Source organism: Rhizopus delemar, genomic scaffold, assembly GCF_000149305.1.
Source record: "Rhizopus delemar RA 99-880 supercont3.9 genomic scaffold, whole genome shotgun sequence".
Taxonomy (NCBI): domain Eukaryota; kingdom Fungi; phylum Mucoromycota; class Mucoromycetes; order Mucorales; family Rhizopodaceae; genus Rhizopus; species Rhizopus delemar.
Window position 1 is genome coordinate 1,797,493 of NW_027137835.1, and position 22,757 is coordinate 1,820,249.

The following is a 22,757-nucleotide window of genomic DNA, read 5'->3' on the forward strand; positions in this document are numbered from 1 at the left end:
TACGAGCGCTGATTGGTTGAATTTAGTTTTTTTTTTTTTGTTGGTCATCTATATATCATTATGAACAATGTTCCAATCCATGTACCAAGCATGATAGACCCAATCATCATCAGAAGGGGATATATCTCAGTATATCTTCCCCCATACTCACCTGAGCTCAATCTTATTGAGCAATTTTGGGCTGTCTTGAAAAGCAAAGTCAAGCGTACAAAGTTCAGTGATGTTGAATCCCTCAACTCAAGAATCACCGAAGCAAGTGAGGTTGTTCCTGATGAACATTTGCAACACTTTATTAAGTATTCCATTAATCAATTTAATAGCTGCCTCAATAAAAATCCCATCTAAACGTTTTTCTTCTGTACCTGACCCACTTTATAGATTCAAATAGTCGACCAAGCTAATTTTATTTTTTTGATCAATTTGTTCTCAAAGAAGTGTGCAATCCACTTCCCTTTTTTGGGCCAAACTGTGTCCAAAAGACCAAGCTATTTTTCTCTAAAGTCTTACCACTTTTTTCAAAAAAAGTGCTCAGGTTAGAGATTTTGTTTTATTTAAAAAGATATTTGCAGGCGACTAAAAAGTCATTATTGCATCTTCAAGTACAAAAAAGATATAAGATACAAAAAAAGGAGCCTGAGAAACAGAAAAACTCCAAAAAAAAGATAAAGATAAATGATGAGATTGGCTGCCTACTTCCACAACTTAGCTGACCTACTGTCACAACCCAACGGCAAGGAACAAAAAAAGTGCTCAAGTAGCAGTGGAATGACTGTAAAGAAATACTAAGAAAATGTTTTCATCAATAAATTAAGCACTATTTTTATAGTTAACGAATATATAAGCCTTATAACCAACCTTTACTTAATAATGTAATATAAGGATGTTGTGTTTACCTGTGACATTCCACAACGATTCATTACGTCTGCATAATGTCGCAGCATAGTAAAGCCAGCAACCTAAGCGTAGGACAAAAAATAATGCTTAACTGATCAGGTACTAGTGGCGATTCGGATTATTATTTAACAAAATGCGACGGAATAATAGACTTTGTAATTTGAAGCATCTAGTCTTACTAGAAGGACCACTTCAGGTCAATTAATATCATGTACTTTATATAAACAAATAATAATAGAAATCTGTTCAGGAGTTATGCGTGCTGCAAACCAACGTGTTAACATGATAAGCAACAAAACGTTAAAATGATTAAAATGATAGAAAGGTACAATAGTATAGATAGCTGAATAGATGAAATTACGAAATAAGCAAATTTGTTATTCCTTTAAGAGTAAAAATCGAATGATATAAGTTAATTGATGCTGCTACAACATTTGTTTGCTTTGATAAGTTTTCCTAAAAAATCGTACAACAGAATGTCCGACTTTTTGTTCCTTTATCTTCTTTCACTTTTTTTCCCAATGTCAAAATCGGCGGATGCATTTCAACAACAGCAACAAGAAGAGCATAATTGTCGTTTACCTATTCATCTCAGAGCTTCAAAAAGTTCAACTATACGACATAATTTGCTTTCGCCCACGAGAACAATTAGCGGTACCTTGAAAGGCAGTCCAACGAGCCGCCGAAGGACCAATAGCTTTAATTCAGCTGCAGTTAAAAAGGACTTAAAACTATTACCGAGATTAGAAGAAGAGAATGCAAAAATACCTCCTCAAGTAAAGTAATAATAGCAAATAAGAAGAGAAAAAGACTTGGTTTCAACCTTTCTTTTTCTTTAGGATTCGATCGAGTTCATTCTTGCTCAGATCGAAAAGCAAAACGCTAAATTGGATGAAGACCCAAAGTCCGTTTGTATTCAATCCAATCAGCTGAAAGCCAACCTTTCAACAATTCAAAAGCTGGCAGTAGATGGCCAAGTTGATGAGAATATTGATTGGGAATTTTGGACAGCATTGACAGAAGATTTCAGCTCTGTTGCTTTAAAACTATCTCATCTTGTTTCAGCGAAGCTCCGAGCAGGCATCCCTCCTAAAGTTAGAGGCGTTATTTGGCAAGCCATGACACAGTCGGCTTCTTTAAACCTAGAAACAATGTATGAGCAGCTTGTAGCAGAAAATTCACCTTATGAAAGGGTTATTCAACGAGATTTGGCTCGTACTTTTCCAGGCATTGAGATGTTTAAGCAGGAAGGAGGACATGGACAGCAATCACTTGAGCGAGTGTTATCAGCTTATAGCTTATATGATTCACTGGTAGGATATTGCCAAGGATTAGCGTTCCTTGTAGGGCCTTTATTACTAAATGTAAAACTTATTTCCCATTTCGATGTGCACCATTGGAAACTAACATGATCATCCAGATGCCAGAGCAGCAAGCGTTTTGTGTTTTTGTAAGGTAAGCTAGTGCTAGGGAGTTAAAAGAGAAATATTTAATTATTGAAAAAAAAATAGACTTATGGAAACATATGAAATGAGAACAATGTTCACCTTAAATATGGAAGGCTTACAGCTTCGATTATACCAATTTTCGAGCTTACTAGATCAAATATTACCTGATTTATCTGATTTCTTAACATTACACGAAGTCAATGTGCCCATGTATGCATCACAATGGTTCCTTACACTGTTTGCTTATGCTTTTCCTATGGAGCTTATCTTACGAATTTATGATGTTGTATTTGCAGAAGGTGCAGCAGAAACAATTATGCGCGTGTCTATCGCAATGCTAAAACGATCCAAGAAAATATTGATGCAGTTTACAGAGTTTGAAGATATTTTGGACTTTTTATCTAATAAACTGTACGATGCATATAACAGTGATCCAGGACAAGTTATATCAGATGCTGTAAAATTGAGTGATATCATCACCAAGGAGAAAATGGACCATTTAGCAGAGACATATGTGACAGAGTTAGAAAAAGAACAAAAACAAACAGAACAAGTGCTTGCTGTTCGCTTCAATTTTTGGTCAAAGATTAGCAATGACAGCAGTAGTCAAAACAAAAGCAGGAAAAAGAAGACAATGTCGTGGTATAGTAGCGTCAATGGTAGTAATGCATCCAAAAAGAGTAGTGAATCTGAGAGACATTCGATATCCATATTGAGAGAGCAAACTGTATCTGAACTGCATCATCAAATTGAGGATTTATTATCAGCTTTATCGCAAATGCAAAGAGAAGCAATTACACTAAAAGATGAGTTGAATCAAGCCAAGATGGATAAAATGGATATGGAAGCAGAAAGAGATGTGTTGAAGATGACAATAGAAAGCGCATTTCATAACACGAAATATGAAAGGGAATGCATAGAACTCCGTAAAGAGAATACCAAATTAAAGCAAGAGAACGATGATTTAGTACACCAGCAAATGATGTCGAAAGATGCACTCAATGCCCTTGTAGAACGTATGATTGATATGAAGAATAAAGTAGAGTACTTAGAACAAGAAAATGTGAAGATGACTAAAGAATGCCAAAGATTAAAAAATGATAAAAAGTCCAAGCTATCCATAGGCACTAGCTATAACTCTGCTTCATCCACTCCTGCTTCTCCTATACCTAATAAAACAAGATTCAGTAGTCCAAACATTATAAAACAATCACAATAAAAAAAATTATTAATTTATTATATATCACACACATACATGCTCGCAAATACTTGAGTTTTGCTCGCACTTATTAGTGGCATATTGATTTCCTTTCTTCTTTTTTGTATTTGAAAGTATCATTTTTAAGAACATGTAACAAATGATTATTTATAATAACAGAAGCCTTATGCAAGTAACTTACTTGATTGTGTCTGAAGACATACATAAGTCATAATTTGCTAGATCTATGATGTGATACAATAAATTAAGTGATTTTCTTGTGTGTAACTTTAACATGGAGCATCATTTAATAATCAGTACAAAAAACTATTGCAGTAGCACTTGTTTATTGCTAACGCACTCATTTTAACGATAATAAAGAGGTATGAAGCACAGATTTGGGATTGAATCATGTCAAGGCCGCTTTCAAGCTTGGTTTGTTTTCATTTGTCGGATGTAATTATAATTAATTACGTGGTCTTTTACAAACTTGACATGGTGAAACTTGATTCGATACTCTGTATGAAATTTCGGACGAGTAAATTAAATTAGGTTTTCATCCAATAAAAATTTGATACATGGAATTCAAGCTTGCTTATTTAAATGTGTTCAGCTCTTTTTTTTTTCTTACTTTTTATATTCGAAGATAAAAAAAAAATGCATACAAAGGCCTCATTATTGGCCCTTTTTGCCTTTATATTTACATTATTTATTGCCTCAAACGTTGTTGAGGCTGCTGAAGATAAAGAATCTTATGGAACTGGTATAAAAAAAATGTAAATATAAAAGAAGGCGTTATACTTACCAATTCATATAGTAATTGGTATCGATTTGGGTACAACTTACTCTTGTGTTGCTGTCCAAAAGAATGGACGTGTCGAAATTATTGCCAATGATCAAGGCCACCGTATTACCCCATCCTATGTCGCTTTTACAGATGACGAACGTTTAATTGGTGATGCCGCAAAGAATCAATACTCTGCTAACCCCAGACGTACCGTTTTTGATGCAAAGCGTCTTATCGGTCGTCGTTATGAAGACAAGGAAGTACAACAAGATATGAAGCACTTTCCCTTCGACGTTGTCAGCAGAAATGGCGCTCCTCACATCCAAGTCCCTGTTAAGGGTGAAGATAGAGTTTTCACCCCTGAAGAAATCTCTGGTATGGTCTTGACCAAGATGAAAGAAACTGCAGAAGCTTACCTCGGTAAGCCTGTTACTCATGCTGTTGTCACTGTTCCTGCCTATTTTAATGATGCTCAACGTCAAGCTACCAAGGATGCTGGTACTATTGCTGGTTTAACTATCCTTCGTATCATCAATGAACCTACTGCTGCTGCTATTGCATACGGCTTGGACAAGACTGGTGGTGAAAAGAATGTTCTTGTTTACGATTTGGGTGGTGGTACCTTTGATGTTTCCCTTTTGTCTATTGAAGATGGTATCTTTGAAGTTTTATCTACTGCTGGTGATACTCACTTGGGTGGTGAAGATTTTGATTCTCGTGTTATTGATCACTTTGTCAAGCTCTGGAAGAAGAAGAATGATGGAGAAGATGTCACCAAGGACTTGAAGGCCATGAGTAAATTGAAGCGTGAAGCTGAGAATGCTAAGCGTACTCTCTCTTCCCAAATGTCTGTTCGTGTTGAAATTGAATCCTTCTTTAACGGCAAGGACTTTTCTGAAACCTTGACTCGTGCCAAGTTTGAAGAACTTAACAACGACTTGTTCCGTAAGACTTTAAAGCCTGTTGAACAGGTCCTTAAGGATGCTGGTTTGACTAAGGATAAGGTTGATGATATTGTCCTCGTTGGTGGCTCTACTCGTATTCCCAAAGTTCAAAAACTCCTTCAAGATTTCTTCAATGGTAAGAAGCCATCTAAGGGTATCAATCCTGATGAAGCTGTTGCTTATGGTGCTGCTGTTCAAGGTGGTATTCTCTCTGGTGAGGAAAGCTCTGATAAGATCTTGTTGTTGGATGTCAATCCCTTGACTCTTGGTATTGAAACCACTGGCGGCGTCATGGCCAAGTTGATTCCCCGCAACACTGTCATTCCTACTAAGAAGTCTCAAATCTTCTCCACTGCCGCCGATAACCAACCCACTGTCTTGATTCAAGTCTATGAAGGTGAACGTGCCTTGACCAAAGATAACAATCTTCTCGGTAAGTTTGAATTGTCTGGTATTGCTCCTGCTCCCCGGGCGTTCCTCAAATCGAAGTTACTTTCGAAGTCGATGCCAATGGTATTACTGAGGTCAGTGCTGCTGATAAAGCATCTGGTAAATCCGAATCCATTACCATTACCAATGACAAGGGCCGTCTCTCTCAAGAAGATATTGACCGTATGGTAAAGGAAGCTGAAGAATTCGCTGAAGAAGACAAGGCCATTCGTGACCGTACTGAAGCTAAGAACAAGTTAGAAAACTACATCTATACTATCAAGAGTCAATTATCTGATGACGGTGCTCTTGCTACCAAGATTTCTGCTGAAGACAAGGAATCTATTGAAGATGCTGTAAAGGACAAACTTGCTTGGATTGAAGAAAATCCTACTGCGCTTCGTGAAGATTTCGATGAAAAGCGTGAAGAATTAGAATCTATTGTTAATCCCATCACTTCCAAGTTGTACGCTGACGGTTCTACTGGTAGCAGCGGCAGCGAAGAACCCTTAAGGGATCACGATGAATTGTAAATTTAACTCATTCATACAAACAGACTTTCATTATATGAAAACGTTTTTTATTATTTAATAAACAGTACATAAAAATTGCATAGAAAAAAGCCAAAAAAGATATAAGTGTACCTTTATACATTGCCGAATGTCTAATGATTGCTGCTTTTACTAAATATAAAACATGATGACGCTAATCATGAAATGTTCCTGGCTAGCGCTTGCTATGTTATCCTATGTAACTTACATTTTGTGAGAGAAAACAGCATGCTTTGGCTTAGTAGCTTTGATTTTTATTGAATTTTAAAGTTATGGACTATCTTTGATATAAAAATGCAATTAATTATTAAGCTGTCTTGAAGCCCTAACTCAATTGTTCAACCTATTATTTTAACATCTATTATGGATACTGCTTGTAGTTTTTAATTAGCAACTGTAGAATTTTGGAAGTGATATTATTTCTTCCAATGATCACACAATTTTTGCATACATTGATCATAGATTATCAAAAGAGGTGCAGTGGCTGCCGATCTATAGACAACTAAACACGAATTTATTAGTAGCCATCAAGCCCTGTGATTTGAAACTAAACATACAATAATAATAAAATGTATTGAACTGGAAAAGGGACAAGCAGAGAAAAAAAAATTAATAGTAAAAATGGCTCATTTGCTCTTCATAAAGTTCACCGCTGTCCAACGCGTGGCTTTATTTATTTATTTCGATAAAAACTGGCTTTCTAGCCCTACAAAAAAATATTAAGGGAAATTTTATGCTCATAACAAAATAAAGTTGTCCTTTTCTCATCCATCAACTCATTATAAAAATATGTCAGCTCGAATCTCCATAGATTGCACACGATCTTTAGCTATATCTGGAGATGAAATAAAAGAAAGTAAAACATGGGTTTTTATCTCCTTAGAACACATCACACGATTAGAGAGATTGCAGAATTTGTTGGTTTGAACAAGTCCACGATACAAAATATAAAAGCCAGGATTGATGACTATGGCAACCCTTTACCTCACAAGCAAATTGGGCGACCATTGAAAATAAATGAAAGAACTGAAAGACACTTAAACAGGATAATTAGAGAGGATCCTTTTGCCTCTTATAAATAAATGTGGAATTAGCAAAGCTAGATGTTTTTGTTAGCATAGAAACTCTTCGATCGTATGTCGATCGACTCGACTTTAAATCGTACAGAGCAGCTCACAAGCATAGATTGACTGCAAGTCATCGCAAAAGTAGGCTTCGCTGGGCGAAGGAACATCTCAATTGGACCGAAGACAAATGAAGTAACGTTATTTGGTTTGATGAGCCACGCTTTTGTGTGCAAGGCAGTAGACACTATAAAAGAGTACTCGGGAAGGAAGGAGAGCGTTATGACGAAAGAAATGTAGTATCTACAGTCAAGTAGGGTGGTGGTGATGGTAGTGATGTTATGGCTAGGGAATGTTTTTGGGGAGAAGGTTTCGGACCTTTAGAAATTAGTGATACCAGTTTCGTAGACCAAGAAACATATATCAATATTTTGGTCAACAGATTTCATCCTTGGTTTACAAATGTCACATTGCATCAGGAGAGGGATTTTATCTTCCAAGAGTATGGAGCTTCCTGCCATACAGGTGGTTATGCTGGATGGTGGAAGGAAACCCACCAAATCAGGGGTTTTGAGTACTGGCCTGTCCAAAGTCCTGGTTTGAATCCCATTGGGCATGTTTGGAATGCTCCTGAAAGGCGAATTGAGAGAAAAAGATCGTCGGTCAAAAACTTGGAGCAATTGAAGGCGGCTCTAAGAGAAGAATGGGAAAGAATGGATGATGAGTTTGCCGACCGATTAGTTCGAAGCATGAAGAGACGATGTGAAGCAGTTATCAAAACTAAATGTGGCGTAAGAGAATACTGAAAATCATTTTATGAATATATTCTTAAAATAAACATCTGAACCTTTCTTTTCTCAAAACTTGAAATCCCAAGCTTAAGTATACACGTATTAATTGGCCTTGAACTTACATGCCATATTTTTTCAAAATTTTGTCCCCAAAATTTATTTGATGTGGCTGTACAAGCACTCAAAGGATTTATCGTTACAAACCTATCATCCGTTAGGATTTGTAACTTGTTTTTTAAGGTAAACGGCTGTCTTAGATCCACGAATAATATACAATCATTTGTTCTTTCTCGTAAATAATGTAACTGAGTTGTCTCAAACGTTCCTAAATTATGCCTGTAATCTCCGCTCTTGGTAGAATCAGTCTTGCTTAAAGGGTAAATAACAAGATGTGATAAGGATGAGGATGTGGATTGTATGGCTTACCAAGGTTGCATCCTTCAGGATCCTAAGATGTCATGTAACCTTGAGTAGAGCCTTTGGTGGATCAATTGACATAAGCATAAGATACAAGAGCTTTAATATTAATAAAAGGCATAGTAACTTCATTGTTTGATTAAAAAAGGAAAGGGAAAGTGGAACTAGGTTTAATCTTTTTTATACCAAAGGTGTCCATGTCATAATCAATATTAAAAAAGGAGGCTTAGATTACATAAAGTGATACTTCCTATAGAAATGAAGGGTCTCAAAAAGATTGATTGTTCTCTTTGTCAGACGATTGCTTTGTTTTTTGTTTCTCTATTTGAATTTTTTCATTCACTACATTAGACAAATAAAGTTTTCCTTATTATTTTGTATCCTAAAGATATCGCTCATTCCTTTGAATGTGAGGAAACCAACGTTTACTTCTTTCCTAGAAATCTCACTTTTCTCTATCTAGCCAGATGGGGCTTACAATTTAGAATGGTAATCATATATTTATCATCACTTATTACTAACTCGCTATTATCTCACGTATAAATAGGCAAAAAGAATGAAATACACGCTTATGCTGTTAACTGTTGAAGCCATCCAGCCTGGATATGGTAAGTTTTGCTGCTCTTTATCCTATTCGGTTTGTAACTTCCTTCCCTATTTTTCCTTTGATTTCCTTTTTTGAGATTTTTGGTTTTTGTAAATGGATGATGAAGATAATGAAAGTGTCGTTTATCTTTATAGTGTCAGTAATCGACCTAAAAGCACTTTATACAGTACTTCGATATACGAAATGTGATTTGAACCTTAATAAACCGATGTTGAAAGATAAGGTGGTAATGAAGTTTTTTTAGTCATAAGCTAGGATGCTATCGTAACTATATGAATCTTTTATTTTAGATAAGTAATAGAAAAGTTGATGGCTACTAGTATCCTCTTTTAATATCCGAATGTTACTTTCATTGCAAGCTAATAGTTGTGTATTGTTTTTAGGTGATGTTGTGGATCCAAGTCTTCTTATAAATGATAAAAATGACAAAGATGATGATTCTTGTATCTTTACATAAAGCGAATATTCCTATCCTATTTATCAGAATACTTTATATCTTCTTACAGTTATATCAAATTTTGCTTTATGTGAAGTGATTGTTAGGTTTGTACAATCAGATTAATTTTTGATTCGTTGTTATTGGTTTTTTTTTTACATGTTACTTATTTTTCAAAACAAACCAGGAAAAAATCGCCTTTTTTAGGTTTTATGTAACGATCACTTACTATATTTGCAATAATCCTCAAAAAATAGGTATTTTTTTTTTCTCCCCACTCTAATGTGTTGAAGTCGACAAATTTTATACAAGTAAATAAAGAATATGTCAAATTTACTGTTTATTAAAAAAATGTTTGGCTAATTGTTCCTTACTAACAATTCAGTATCCAATTCCCCCGTTGTTTTTTTTTTTTTTCTGTGAATAAAATTGATCATGACGTTCACCTACCACTATCGCCGCCTACTCTATCAGATTATAGAATTAAAGGTGTCTATTCACATATTTTAAGCATATTATAAGTTGCCTTTAGGCGTCATCGCGTATTTTTATAAACATTAGGTTTGCATCAACATGATTAGATACTAAGGTAAATTTTTTTTTATAAGGAGCCGAAGCTCAAGTTTATTAATATGACGATTAAGATCGAGTCACAGCTTTGTTTTTGGGTTTTTAAATTTTTGGAGGATTAACTTTTTTTTTGGGTTTTGTGTTATAGATGAAGTTATGAAAGTAGAAAATGAAATTAAATAAAATTAAAATTTGAATTTGAGACGAAGTTAAACAAGAGACCAGTGTGGAAGTGCACGGTGTGAGCAGCCAGTTTGTACAAGAGTTTCGTGATGTAGTTGCCGAGAAAGTTTTTGAGAACTGTTGAGGATGACAGAAGTTTGAATAGGAATATTATCAAAAATGAACGCCCAGTGAGCGCGCCAAACAGAAAGCAAGGTGTGACCGATGATTGCAGCAGATGAAATATCAAGGCTGGATGCGGGGACGGGAGGGAACTTCAATTGGAATAGTGCATGAGCGACGGAAAAGGAAGAGAAGTATTGCGTTGGAAAGTGCTCGTTCCATATGCTTTGCCAAACAAGCAATTTTTGAGGGCACAGATAGAGGAAGTGTTCCAAAGTTTCTTCTTGATCAGGACAATTTAAGCAAGAGGGGGACGGAAAGATAGACGGGAGTAATCGGTGAAGGTTGGATCTAGTAGGGAGTTTGTGGTGTAGTAGACGATACCAAACGTTCCTGCAAGAGTGGGAAAGGGGGATTTTCCAGAATTGACGCCAACCGTCTGGAGGCAGAGGACAGAGGATCTTTGGACCACTGGTCGGAAGTATGCATAGTCGGCGGAATAATCTCGAGTTAAGACGCCGAGAGTTATCAACAGTAATCAACTTGCGGCTTAAAAGAAAAGGAGAGGCATCAACAGCAGAGGTGAGATCTGGCGTGAACGGGTGGGATCCGAGACTAGCATATTGCACAGGGATGAATGGACGAACCAAGAAAGGGGCCAGAAGAATGTGATTTTTCCGCACTAGGCGAAGAAATTTCCTGGCAAGATATGGATGTACATGGAATTCCATGGCAGTTCGAGAACGAAGAAGATTGGAGCCGAGGTCTCTGATGTATGACGAGGAGAGACGGAGTTGTGGGAGAGATCGATTCAAAGGCGTGTTGGGAACAGCGCGAAGACAAGCAGAAACTGGTAATTGCAGACATGTATTGGCAGAAGGAACCACTTGCTGATAATCGGCAGGAAGGATGTCTATCGCACCAAAAAGTAAAGCAAAAGGACTATCCAATCCACGTAGACGAGGAGGGCGCAGATCTGGAAAGAGAAAGGACAACCTGTAGTCAGCGAGAGGCCACGTATGTGGTGATGAAGCCTGTAGATCTTCTAGGCAGTGGAGAAAATAATCGGCAAGGCGAGCCAGGACAATAGAAAAGCGGATTCCTTTGGACGTCCAAAAGGTTGCTAACGGGCCTACGGGAACATTGCTGAGCAGCGGGGTGATCCAGCGTAATTGCAGTGCTCCTTGTTGTACTCCAGGATCAAGTACTTCTAGACCGCCAGCGTGACGAGGAAGACACATGGTAGAAAAGCCAATTTTTGGAAACATACGGTAAGTCAGGAAGGAAGACATTACCGACCTAACTTGCCCGAGGAATTGTTTAGGGACAGTGGTTAGCCGGAGGACATGCCATAGTTTGGAAAGGATGAGCGAGTTCAAAATCGTCACACGACCGCGAATAGATAGCGCCCGTTGTGAATGAATTTGACAGGCCTTTTGTATCTTTTCCAATAGAAGCGCGAGGAACCGATTCCGTTGGGTGGTGGATGAGCACAGTGGAAATCCAAGATAAACAGCAGGCAGAGAAGAAGTACAGTCATGCCATTGGGTTATATGATGCGCCAGGAGAGGACCCCGCCATATTGAAGAGGTAGCGATACTGGCGCCAGAGAGAGAAATGGCAAGAGTCTTGTGATAATTGACCTGTGCATTAGAGGCACGAGCGTATAGAGACAGATGGTCTAGAAGAACGTTCAAATCGGTAGGGCCTTTGAGAAACCAGATGACATCATCCGCGTAGGCTAACAGCTTCACTGGTTGGAGGTTGAAATCCAAAGTGTTGTATCCACAAAACTAATAAAGTGAACATTCATGGATAAACTTGGATACTACAGAATTATAGTCTAACCAGATCTCTATTAATAAACGTGAGAATTCTGCAATAGCCAATCTTGCCCTGTTGTCCTACCAGCGTTCTAAAAAGACTATATCGGAACCTGATTACAACAACGGCAGTTCAATCCTATTCTATAATTATCGTTAGATCAATAGTTTAATTACTTCATTGTCCCTTGATTCGTCAAGTAGACAGCGGCTATTGATTATCCACTATCCTTCCTTATATTCCATATCATTCTTTTAACCGATCAATTGAAATAGCGGTAAAGACCCAGACATTCAAAAAGTATAAATACTCTCAATATTTTTTATTAATAAAGTCATATATAATCTTTAGTTTCACAACTATCGTCTTTTTGTAGTTTTTGTCTTCTATTTCATATTTGGCAAAACACAAAGGATGTGATAGTGATGACCGAGGAAGAGCAAAGCCTTGAAAGTGAGGATCATGGATGATGCAACGAAGAAGGGGTTCAAAGGCAAGGTTGAACGACACTGGAGAAATCGGATCACCTTGTCTCAAGCCACGCTGTTGAAGGACTGGAGTGGATAAGAAACCATTGACGTTCAATCGAAGATACGTGCCGAAGAACAGAGAGGATAGACTATGCACTATAGAAGCTGGGAGGCCGAGACGAAGGAGTACTTGTCGAAGGTATTCAGGATGAACACGGCCATACGCCTTTTCTTGGTCTAACATCAAGCCTATAGCTGTTGAACGAGATGTTCGAGCGTGTGCCATAGCTAATTTCGTAAGCAAACCATTATCAGCAATGAAGCGACCACGGACGAAGCCGGTTTGGAAGGGAGTGACAATTTGATTAGCACAAGGGATTAATCGAGAGTTGACGATCCGAGTAAAAAGTTTAGCATCTGTATTAATTAAAGAGATGGGCCTCCAATTCTTCAGAGCAGACAGGTCCCCTTTTTTTAGAAGTAAAGTTGTGATATTTGAGGTTTTATAATATAAAAAGTACTAAGTCAATCAACAAATATAAAAATAAGTGAGACTCAAAGTAGATCGTCCTTTATTCAAGTTAAAAATATGAGGGTATTTATACTTTTCTAATCACGGCTAAATATTAATATTTACAGTATATGACTATTGATTATTAATCGATATTAGACAATGAGTTATTTATATGATTGGCATAGTTTAACATCTTCTTATCAAGAAGTAATTATTAATCCTGATCCAGGAACTTATTAGAATATTCTGGAGTGGATCGGGATTTTATTTGAAGTGGCGTAATACAATGTCCGATATTCCTAATTTGGAGGACCATTGTTCGTAGTAACTTACATTATTACTTTATTACATGTGTAAATACCACAAAAGTAACACATGTTTCAAGCCATGAAGGAGGGAAGACTCCATACTTAAGAGCGTTGTTAAAAACAGCTAGTGCAATGCTGCGACATTTTGGGTGCTGTATCAACAAACTCAGAAGCTCATAGGGCAGACCATCCATTCCGGGACTGCTCCGGATAGGGGCACGGGATGCACCCTCCAGTAGGTCATGGTAGGTAATGGGAGACACGAGGATGGAGCGATCCACTTCAGATAATCGTAAGTGTTCAGGTATTGCCCCAATCAAATCGTCGATCGCGCCTTGTTCAACGGGTTGAGGTGAATACAAATTCTTGTAAAACGTAGAAGCAGCATCTAGCATTTCAGCACGAGTAGAACTAAGAGTGAGATGAGTCGGATGTAGGAGAGGTGGGATAAGCTGACGAGCGGAACGAGTAGCGACTGTCCGTTTAAGATAACCTGGGGACAATTCGCCTAGTTCACGCCAGCGAATTCCAGCCCTCATTGCCAATGTTTCATCATGATATTGTTGAATATCAGTTAGCTGGGCTTCGACAATCTTGAGTTGTGGGGAAATGACGTTGGCACATTCCGGGTCATGCTCAATTTTCTTGAGCAAACCATGACGCTTTTTCTGAAGCAGTGTTTCGGCTTTAGCCAATGTAAAGGCCGATTTTCGTGAAAAAGACTGAGCTGTTTGTTTAACTGTTGATTTCAGTGCATCCCATCGCAATTCAACGGGGACAGTGTCATCAAAGGTGGCAATAGTTCGACTGATTGACGTTGTCAGCAGTTTGCAAAAAGCAGGATCTGCAGCCAGGCGTGGGTGGGCGCGCCACAAACCTTTGCCAATGGCGGAAGTATCGTTGTTGGATGCGGACGTGAGTAGTGGGATCCTCAAAGAAACCATAAAGTGATCGGTCCACGTTGGTTGAATATAGTGCACACGGCCAAGTGACTGGGTGGATACGAGGTCGCGTGAGATAAAGATATAATCGATACATGACTGTTGAGTGCCTCGATGAAAAGTTGGCAGTGCAGCTTGATCAGATGGGGTAACGCCATCCACATAGTAACTGTGAATATGCGAGAGCCAGTGATCAGGAGCCTGTGGACGACGAGAACGAGGAGACAGATGAAATGCATAGGAGTAATTAAAGTCTCCTAACAAAATGTGTCGCGAAGGATTTGAAGGCAAACTAGAAAAGTCATCTTGCAAAACATTTGAGAAAAATACGTACCGTGCATTGCGAGAAGCAGGAGCATAAATGACGGAAACAGAAACAGGATCGAATATGTTTGACTGGTGTGAGATTGTGGTGGTAATAATACGTCCACAAACACTGAACACCGTATTGGAAAATGACAAGACAGGAGAAAAACAAACTAAACCACAGTGAGGAGACCAGAGACTATCTGAAGCTTGAAATTGCTTGTGAAATAGGTCTTGCAACTGAGGAGTATCAGCATGTGTTTCTTGTAGTGCCAATATATCGAGCGAGTGGGTTCGTAAATAGCGAATGAACTGAGAACTGGAAGACGGATCGTTAGATTTGCGCAGACCGCGACAGTTCATAGTCGCAATTTTTAAAGAAGAAGAGGTAATCGGGTTGGAGTTGTGTGCAGGTATGTTAGCACGTTCATGAAGAGGACAAGCAGTACGGGTTTCTAAATTCATAAAATAAAGGAATTAGAGGGATGAAAGGGACGGGCTTAGGCCGTCTTGAGCTTCATCATGCCCATGTTGGAATTCAAGATTAGCAATAGATTCGGCAGAAAAACCGAATGTATCGTCAGCCATATCGATGTCGACTGTGTCGGTTGGTTGTTTGTCTATGGGCTCCCTAACGAAGTCATCTTCTTGGAAAGCGCTGTGGTCAGCATTAGCGTTCTCTGCGAGGCGTATAGGGTTCTTCAAGCAAGCCCTAGCCCTAGTCGTTACATGTCCTGTTTTAATCGTAAGATTAAATAAAAAATTAAACAAAAAAACAATAGCAGCAATATAAAATTAAAATCCTTCTTTATTGCAGATTTCTTTATATTGCAAAAGAGCCCCGTTTAATGGATAAAAAGTTGGCATCTATTTATATTCTTTGTGAGCGTAGATATAAAAGATATAGACTCGGCAACAATGTCGTGCTGAAGAACCAATGATTAAGCTAAAGCTTGTCAATGTTCTAATATATGCATCTGAAGTTGAACAATAGAAATAATAACCAGTCAATTAACTTTGATCTAATTACTTTTGGGGTTGACAATTGATTAGACTCGCTAGGATGACAAATACTGATCTTATTGTTCTAAATTTGGAAAAGTGTGGAATTGTTCAATCATAGTTTAATCTTTGTGTATCGTTATTATTTTAATACAACTGATATCTTATAGAAAATAACTATGTTTACAACATGTCCTTCCAACTGGCAGTGAGGACATCGGCGAGGAGAGACAGTGGACTCATTAAGAGAGGAAGAAGACGGCGAAACGGAAGATTTTGATCGAGTGACCATTCTTGGTACTGTAGCATACTTGGGTCTCTGTGTACTAGAAGTGGTAGAAGCAGCTGGATCTACGGTTTCAATTGTCGAAGGAGGAACAGAGAGAGTGGCTGGGTCATTGAGGGGGACGGATGGGGAAAGAACTTTAGATGGGGTTTCTTCCGAAACCGACTCATAAGACTTCCGAGTCTTTTTTCCACCCCCTTCGTTACGACGAGGACAGGTTTTGGATTTAGGACAATTGGCACTTCAGGCCACGATGGATAAATCATGATATTTACGGTTCAATCGGCGCTATAACTACATTCCAAATATGGAAATATATATTTTTGGTCATTGCGCATCGATTGGTACCATTTTCGTTTTCCAATTCCGACTATTTGTTGTAGATATCTGCGCTTGAAAATAGGCGGTATGCAATTTTTTTGGGCACGCTCTATATCAATGACTTCTTTACAGATTTTAATAAGGCTTTGAACATTTGTGTAACTATATGGTCCAACAATAGGTGTTATAGCTTTGCTAAAATATCTGTATTTGATGAAGAGAAATATGTTAAAAACAGCAATAAAAAAATAGTAATTTCGGAGATTTTGGCGGAGATTTTGCACAAGTACTTTAATCAGTTAGAGCTTATGGTATGCAAATTTTTACTAAAAACCATCGAATAGAAACAATTTTATGTGACCCTTAAATTTATAGCATGTCTGCACTTTTTTTATGATTGCGGAGCGAATATTTGATTTCACACTCCGAGACTTTGGGAAATGACTTATCCAATAGTACGCTATATTGGGTAGAAGTTTGAATGGAATCTGAAAAATTGAATTTTGGAGCTCATCTGGCACTGTAAGCATCTGATTTCCTCAGCTTGCCCTCATTTACTTTTGTGAAGGATTAGCAATCGACAACTCCTTTGTATGTTTCTTGAATTCTAACATTACTGATGTATGGCAGTTATATGAAACATCGATATGGCCGCCAAAATTTTTGCGACCGATTTAGGGTTCTTAGCGTATATGCTATAACAAGGATGTCTTGCAAAGTGGCATCATCCACTGTCCGAGCATGCATACCAAATGGAAGCTTATTTCTAAGCATCTTTTGATGAATGTAATATAGATACTAAGTTTTTTAACTAAATAACATCATTGATATTATGTAAGGATCACATTGCTTCCTCGATTCTTAAAATATCGTTATTTCTTCATTATGGTTCAAACATTAGTCGTAAAAAAACTAATTGTAATTGTTAAGATAATAGAAAACAAGAGGTAAAAACAAAAATAAAGAAACAGTTTGTGAACGTTTCGAGTCTGATCTTTATTTCAGTTTAAGTTAAAGTAAAAATTATTCTAATTGAAGGCAGATATTTATATCTTATTGAGTGAATGACTTGATATCTTGCATTGTAAACGTTCTTCTACTCTTTCAGGTGCTTTATCAAGTGTCATCTCTATTTATGATTATGAAAACTTTTCATTTGTTCTTTTGTATGTCTGTCATAGATTATCTTTTATTCTGGGAATTCCTCACTGATTTGAATAACGTTATTTTACGCGTTATTTCAATTACGTGAAAGATTAGCAATATTCCTGACATTGGATTGGATTTGGTTATTTTAGTTGATACTTCTTCTTATCAAAGAACTCTCATGAATACAATACATATTTTAAAAGAACATGTTTAATTGGAATTGATTGTATGATCTTATTTAAATAAACTTGTATTTTATTTTATTTTAGTTATGATCTTGTATTAAGACTTATATTTATCAACGCTAACTACAATCAGTTACTGTTCTACAACAGTAATAACCTATATACTGTTATATAATATCGTGATATTATTCTTGAATATCATTTAAAAATATTAATGCTTATCGTTTTTATAATGTTTTGTTGATTACAAATCTATTCTTAGTTAAATTTAAATGTTCTAATAAAATGTGTTATTCTCATTATAATTTGAATTAAAAAAAAACTGTAAATTATTTTTTATTGGATTTGGTACATTTCTTTGCTACTTTTTTTGTTTTTCGATGTGTGTTTATAGTTCATAGTGTTATGTTCTGGTAAAGGTAATAACAAAGATAAACCAAAAGAATACTTTTTGAGACTGAACTTTATTTAAGACAATCTTAATTGTTAAAAAGAAATCATTACAAAGTCTACTACTTATATTCTTCTATCAATTGGCGGGTAAATGAGTAGTTATGAGCGTAGATCCAATAATTGACACGTTTGATTGAAGAATGATCACTGAATCGATTATGAAAAATTTTAATTCGTTGTTTTTATAGATCTTATTGTTCTTTAACTGATCTGGGAGAATTGTCCCATCTTCAATGAGAGGAAAGATATATTTATATGAAATGCCTCCAGTCAGATCAAAGTTGACTAGGTACCTGATCCATTATTATTCATTTACGGAAATGATGAATAGTAAAGATCATGACTTATTTAGTATTCATGTTTACTTTATAGAATGAATCTAATAGTGATAGTTTTATATAAAAAAGAAGAAGAGTATATTTTATTTAATAAAGATTTAAATTATTATCTTTTATCAATTTTAATATACTTCTTTTAGTTGTGATTATTCAATGTCCGTTATGATCAGACTCTGTTCTACAACACATGGTAGGTGCAGTGAAAAAATCACAACAGTGAGTACTTTTTAGGCAAAGAAAAATTATAATTAAGCAAGAGCACATGATAATAGCGCTTTTGCTTTGCAAATTAAAGTTAGCATATAGTTATGCTGCTATTTAAGGTTGTCTTTCTGTAAGTGAGTTAATTTGAGTTAAGTTTGCTTATAAAGCTTAATTTAAGGTTGTGATTGCCTTGTAAGTTGTTGTTTTATATAGGGTTTAAGCAGATGTTTGATAAGTAGTGACCACCAGATCTTATGTGTAAGATCAATACGATGTTTCTTGATAAAAGTTAAAGTAGAGTAAAAAGTTTAGGTAAACAGGGACTTGTTAAAGTTTGTTATTTACTGCGTAAAAACATATGATTTATTTAAACTGACCAACAATTTCTTCACAAAAAGATGGGATATATACATATGTATGATATTTTTTTTTCTTTTTTGCTTTTCTTATTTTTTTTGACCATTTTTATATTTTCAACATTTTTTATCTTTTTAACATTTTTTATAATCTTTTATCTTTTAATTTTTTCTATTGCTATTTTTTGTTGGTTTGTGTTTTGAGTTGAGTGTTTTAGAGAAGTTTTTCTTGAAATTTTTAAAGTAAGGTACTGTAGTGACTACCAGATCTTTTAATTAAGATCAAATAAAGGTAAAGATAAAAAAAAATAAAGGGATCAGGAACTTTTTATGAGAAGGTTGCCTGTTTATTGAATAAAATATATAAAATAAAAATGTGAGTAGAACTGTACTGTCCTTTTTCTTCATCTAAATAGTTGGGATATTTATATTGTTAATTTTTTTTTCTTTTTGACTTTTTTCATTTTCTTGACTTTTTCACTTTTTTGACCTTTAACATTTTCTTGACTTTTTTCATTTTTTGACTTCTTTGTTACACCATTTTTTTGACTTCTTTATCACAACATCAACCCTCAAAAAGAAGTTTTTGTGACCTACAAAAACATTTCAGCTGTAAAATAAATAAAAGGGAAAACTTAATCAGTTATCGCAAAAGTATAAAATGGTCATTGGGTGGATTGAACTCGTGACATCAAGATTCAAATGAGCCATATTTCCAATTAAGCTATTTTGTAATTTCTGGAAAAAAGTGGTTTATAAACATCCAATGGACTTCCATAAATATTTTGAAGACCGTTAAACATGTTTAAAAATATTATATGGTGCTTACTATTTTTGAAAATTACCGATGTACCAAATGATACAAAACTAACTGGGAACAAAGGTGCTTTACATAAGAAACGCCCCATTATTCTAGACTAAATCGGGAAATATTCGGAACTTCAAAAATTAAACAGCGCCATTCGATTTTGCTTGCCTTATAACCTTAGTTTCTATTTTTGGATTGTTATTCTAGCTCCGCTATAGCTGTAGATATTATGATTTATCCATCGTGGCCTGAAGTGCCAATCACCCGATTTATGTCCTTGCCCATGACAGTTATAACATGTGACCTTGGAAAGTTTCTTTGGGCAATTAAGCAAGGCGTGGTCATTACCATGGCAATATCGACAGTAAGGATCCATAGATTTCCAAGTAGCGTACACTTCCACAGAATTGGGTTTCGGATCTGTAGAACAAATATCTGTATAGTTCCAAGGGATCACATGAGGCAGTTTTGGAAAACTCTCAGACTGATGTAGTTCGAGAACCGCATATCCACGTCCGGAGTAGACGCCTGCTAAGCCACACATCGTCCCACAATTGAGCACTTTTCCAAAAGCAGAAAGATTCTCATGCATGTCAGCTTGTAACTCAAGCAAGCCTCCATTGCCCCGACCATACTGACGAGGTAAATTAGCAAACGAAATTTTAAGAATATCAGCATCGGAAGACAATGAAGGGTAACCGATGAAAAGTTGATCAAAAGATGGCAACTTAACGCCGTGACTGCAAATCTTCTCCCTGAAAGAAGGGGAAACTGTGATCTCGGCAAAGGCTTTATGAAAATCACAACGAATGACATCTTCTACACTCCACAAGTGTTTGTTGCCTTCACAGGCGGCAGCAAGCTCTTGTATAAATAAGAGTTTATTAGACACGGTGGAAATGTCAATAAAAAGAGAATCAGGTACAGTGCCTTTCAAGATCGGTCTCTCACTATACAGTGACCCACAAAATTGTCCCAATGTTTCGTGATTCTCTCTTCTAGAGCTTGTAGAACCATAGTTATTAAGCTAATGTACACCTTGTTGTATATCATTCAATAGCCAAAGTCATGTAGAAGCAAAAGTCGTGACGCAAATTCAGATTAAAACAGCGCCAACGGAGATAGAGGAGCTAAACAACAAGCGGTGCATTGGGACAATTTTGTGGCACTTTTGAAAAAAAACAAAATGGTTTATTTATCTGATATTAATAGTCAGTCCAGCGTCCTTTGATCTTGATACATTGTTTTATACGCTTAGGCATTGTTTATATAACCTTTTGACACTCTTCCGGCTTCATTAAGTCATACCAAACTTTAGTTACTCGTTCGTATAATTCATTCATGCCTTTTGGTGCTGTTTCATAATCATTTAGCCTTCTCTTTAATAATGACCACATATTTTCAATTGGATTCAAGTCAGAGGACTGTGCAGGCCACTCCAGGATGTTGTAGGATTGCTCTTTAAGGTATTCTTGGCTAATGCAAAAGATAGGTCCCGGAGATCGTTGGTCCCAATTAAGCTCCGATCTGCATGAAACTCCGAATATACATTCTTGTACCCCGTAGCATCTTTGATGCCAAATTTGGTAAGATTTCAATCAGCGCATCAGATCCTATTGGCCATTGAATTCACCTAGTCTACCGCCTATTGAAGTGAGGGTCAGTTGTGATATTGGTCAGTAGTTTATAGTCGATTAAGAGTGAAAATAAAGTGTAAAAGAAAAACTGATAATCGATGAGACTCTTGAACCTCTTTATTGAGTGAAGACAGGAGAGAGAGCTCATTAAATACAAACTACGCCTGATTTGATAAAATTAATAATTGAGGAACCGAAATTGCACAATGTAAATTACTAAAGTTGTTTATGAGTACTGATGACTGTATAACAAGTAGTGTTATATAGAGGTAGTCTTAAATTATATGACCTGCAGATCTTGAGTGATCTCACATGACATTTGAGTATTTAGTAAGGAAAATACGACACGACTTTTTATCAATAAATACAGACCCCTTCGTAATGCATTCTTGTCGATTATTATGAAGCCCAATGAATGAAGGAGTGCGGCAACGATAGTAAAACTAACATTTGTTAGGTTTATACCTAAGAACCATCTCCTTCATGCATCTATTGAAGCTGCAAATGCGGTTTTCCTTGTGGAACGCACCGATGGATTTCCTTAGGTGACTGCAATCCCATCAGTAAACATACTCTACTTTTCTCTCATACCAGTTACGCCCATGTAGTTTCATATGACGTAATAATTCGTGCTTCGCTCACTTTGTCACCATCCGAAGGAGTACGGGGCCCATAAGGAGCATTCAATTGTCCAGAAGTACAACCACCACTATGTGATAACGATACACTAAAGCTTGAGTCGGTCAAATAGGAAAATAACCAAGATACAGAGAAAATGCAAAAATACAAAGGGGTGTTTATATTGCGTCCTACAAAAAACCACGCAACATAAGTATCCAATCACATTGATGAATATCTATCCCAAGTCAGAGGTCAAGGACAACAAAAAAAGCGCAAAAATCCACTAAAGGAAAGAAAAAAAATTAATTTTAAAAGTCTACCGACCCTCACTTCAATAGGCGGTAGACTAGGTGAATTCAATGGCCAATAGGATCTGATGCGCTGATTGAAATCTTACCAAATTTGGCATCAAAGATGCTACGGGGTACAAGAATGTATATTCGGAGTTTCATGCAGATCGGAGCTTAATTGGGACCAACGATCTCCGGGACCTATCTTTTGCCCTTGCCTTTTTTACTTTCGACACCATAGCTCAACCAATTCTTAGGGTATGCGGATAGTTCTATGCTCATTAGAAAGGGCTCAGTCCGTGCTAAATTATATCAAGCACTCA

At 36.6% G+C, this 22,757-nt stretch overlaps 6 protein-coding genes across 6 annotated transcripts; 4 read left to right on the forward strand and 2 right to left on the reverse strand.

The window, feature by feature from the left end:
- Positions 1-1,370: 1,370 nt before the first annotated feature.
- On the forward strand, positions 1,371-3,561 carry RO3G_11763 (uncharacterized protein; the record flags this gene model as incomplete). Its single annotated transcript, XM_067666347.1, has 4 exons — positions 1,371-1,670; positions 1,734-2,207; positions 2,315-2,349; positions 2,406-3,561. The coding sequence occupies 4 exons, from the start codon at positions 1,371-1,373 to the stop codon at positions 3,559-3,561; spliced, it is 1,965 nt and encodes a 654-aa protein (XP_067522448.1).
- Positions 3,562-4,197: 636 nt separating this feature from the next.
- On the forward strand, positions 4,198-5,064 carry RO3G_11764 (heat shock 70 kDa protein; the record flags this gene model as incomplete). Its single annotated transcript, XM_067666348.1, has 2 exons — positions 4,198-4,303; positions 4,358-5,064. Coding segments are annotated over 2 exons (813 nt in total), but the record flags the coding sequence as incomplete, so codon positions are not given.
- A 2,592-nt stretch (positions 5,065-7,656) lies between these two features.
- On the forward strand, positions 7,657-8,121 carry RO3G_11765 (uncharacterized protein; the record flags this gene model as incomplete). The annotated part of the gene is made up of 1 exon (XM_067666349.1): positions 7,657-8,121. The coding sequence occupies one exon, from the start codon at positions 7,657-7,659 to the stop codon at positions 8,119-8,121; it is 465 nt and encodes a 154-aa protein (XP_067522450.1).
- Positions 8,122-10,345: 2,224 nt separating this feature from the next.
- On the reverse strand, positions 10,346-11,689 carry RO3G_11766 (uncharacterized protein; the record flags this gene model as incomplete). Its single annotated transcript, XM_067666350.1, has 1 exon — positions 10,346-11,689. One exon carries the CDS (start codon positions 11,687-11,689, stop codon positions 10,346-10,348), a length of 1,344 nt encoding a protein of 447 aa, XP_067522451.1.
- Positions 11,690-13,566: 1,877 nt separating this feature from the next.
- RO3G_11767 (uncharacterized protein) lies at positions 13,567-15,249 on the reverse strand (the record flags this gene model as incomplete). Its single annotated transcript, XM_067666351.1, has 2 exons — positions 13,567-14,770; positions 14,813-15,249. 2 exons carry the CDS (start codon positions 15,247-15,249, stop codon positions 13,567-13,569), a joined length of 1,641 nt encoding a protein of 546 aa, XP_067522452.1.
- A 5,823-nt stretch (positions 15,250-21,072) lies between these two features.
- RO3G_11768 (uncharacterized protein) lies at positions 21,073-21,421 on the forward strand (the record flags this gene model as incomplete). Its single annotated transcript, XM_067666352.1, has 2 exons — positions 21,073-21,097; positions 21,303-21,421. The coding sequence occupies 2 exons, from the start codon at positions 21,073-21,075 to the stop codon at positions 21,419-21,421; spliced, it is 144 nt and encodes a 47-aa protein (XP_067522453.1).
- Between the last annotated feature and the right edge of the window lie 1,336 nt (positions 21,422-22,757).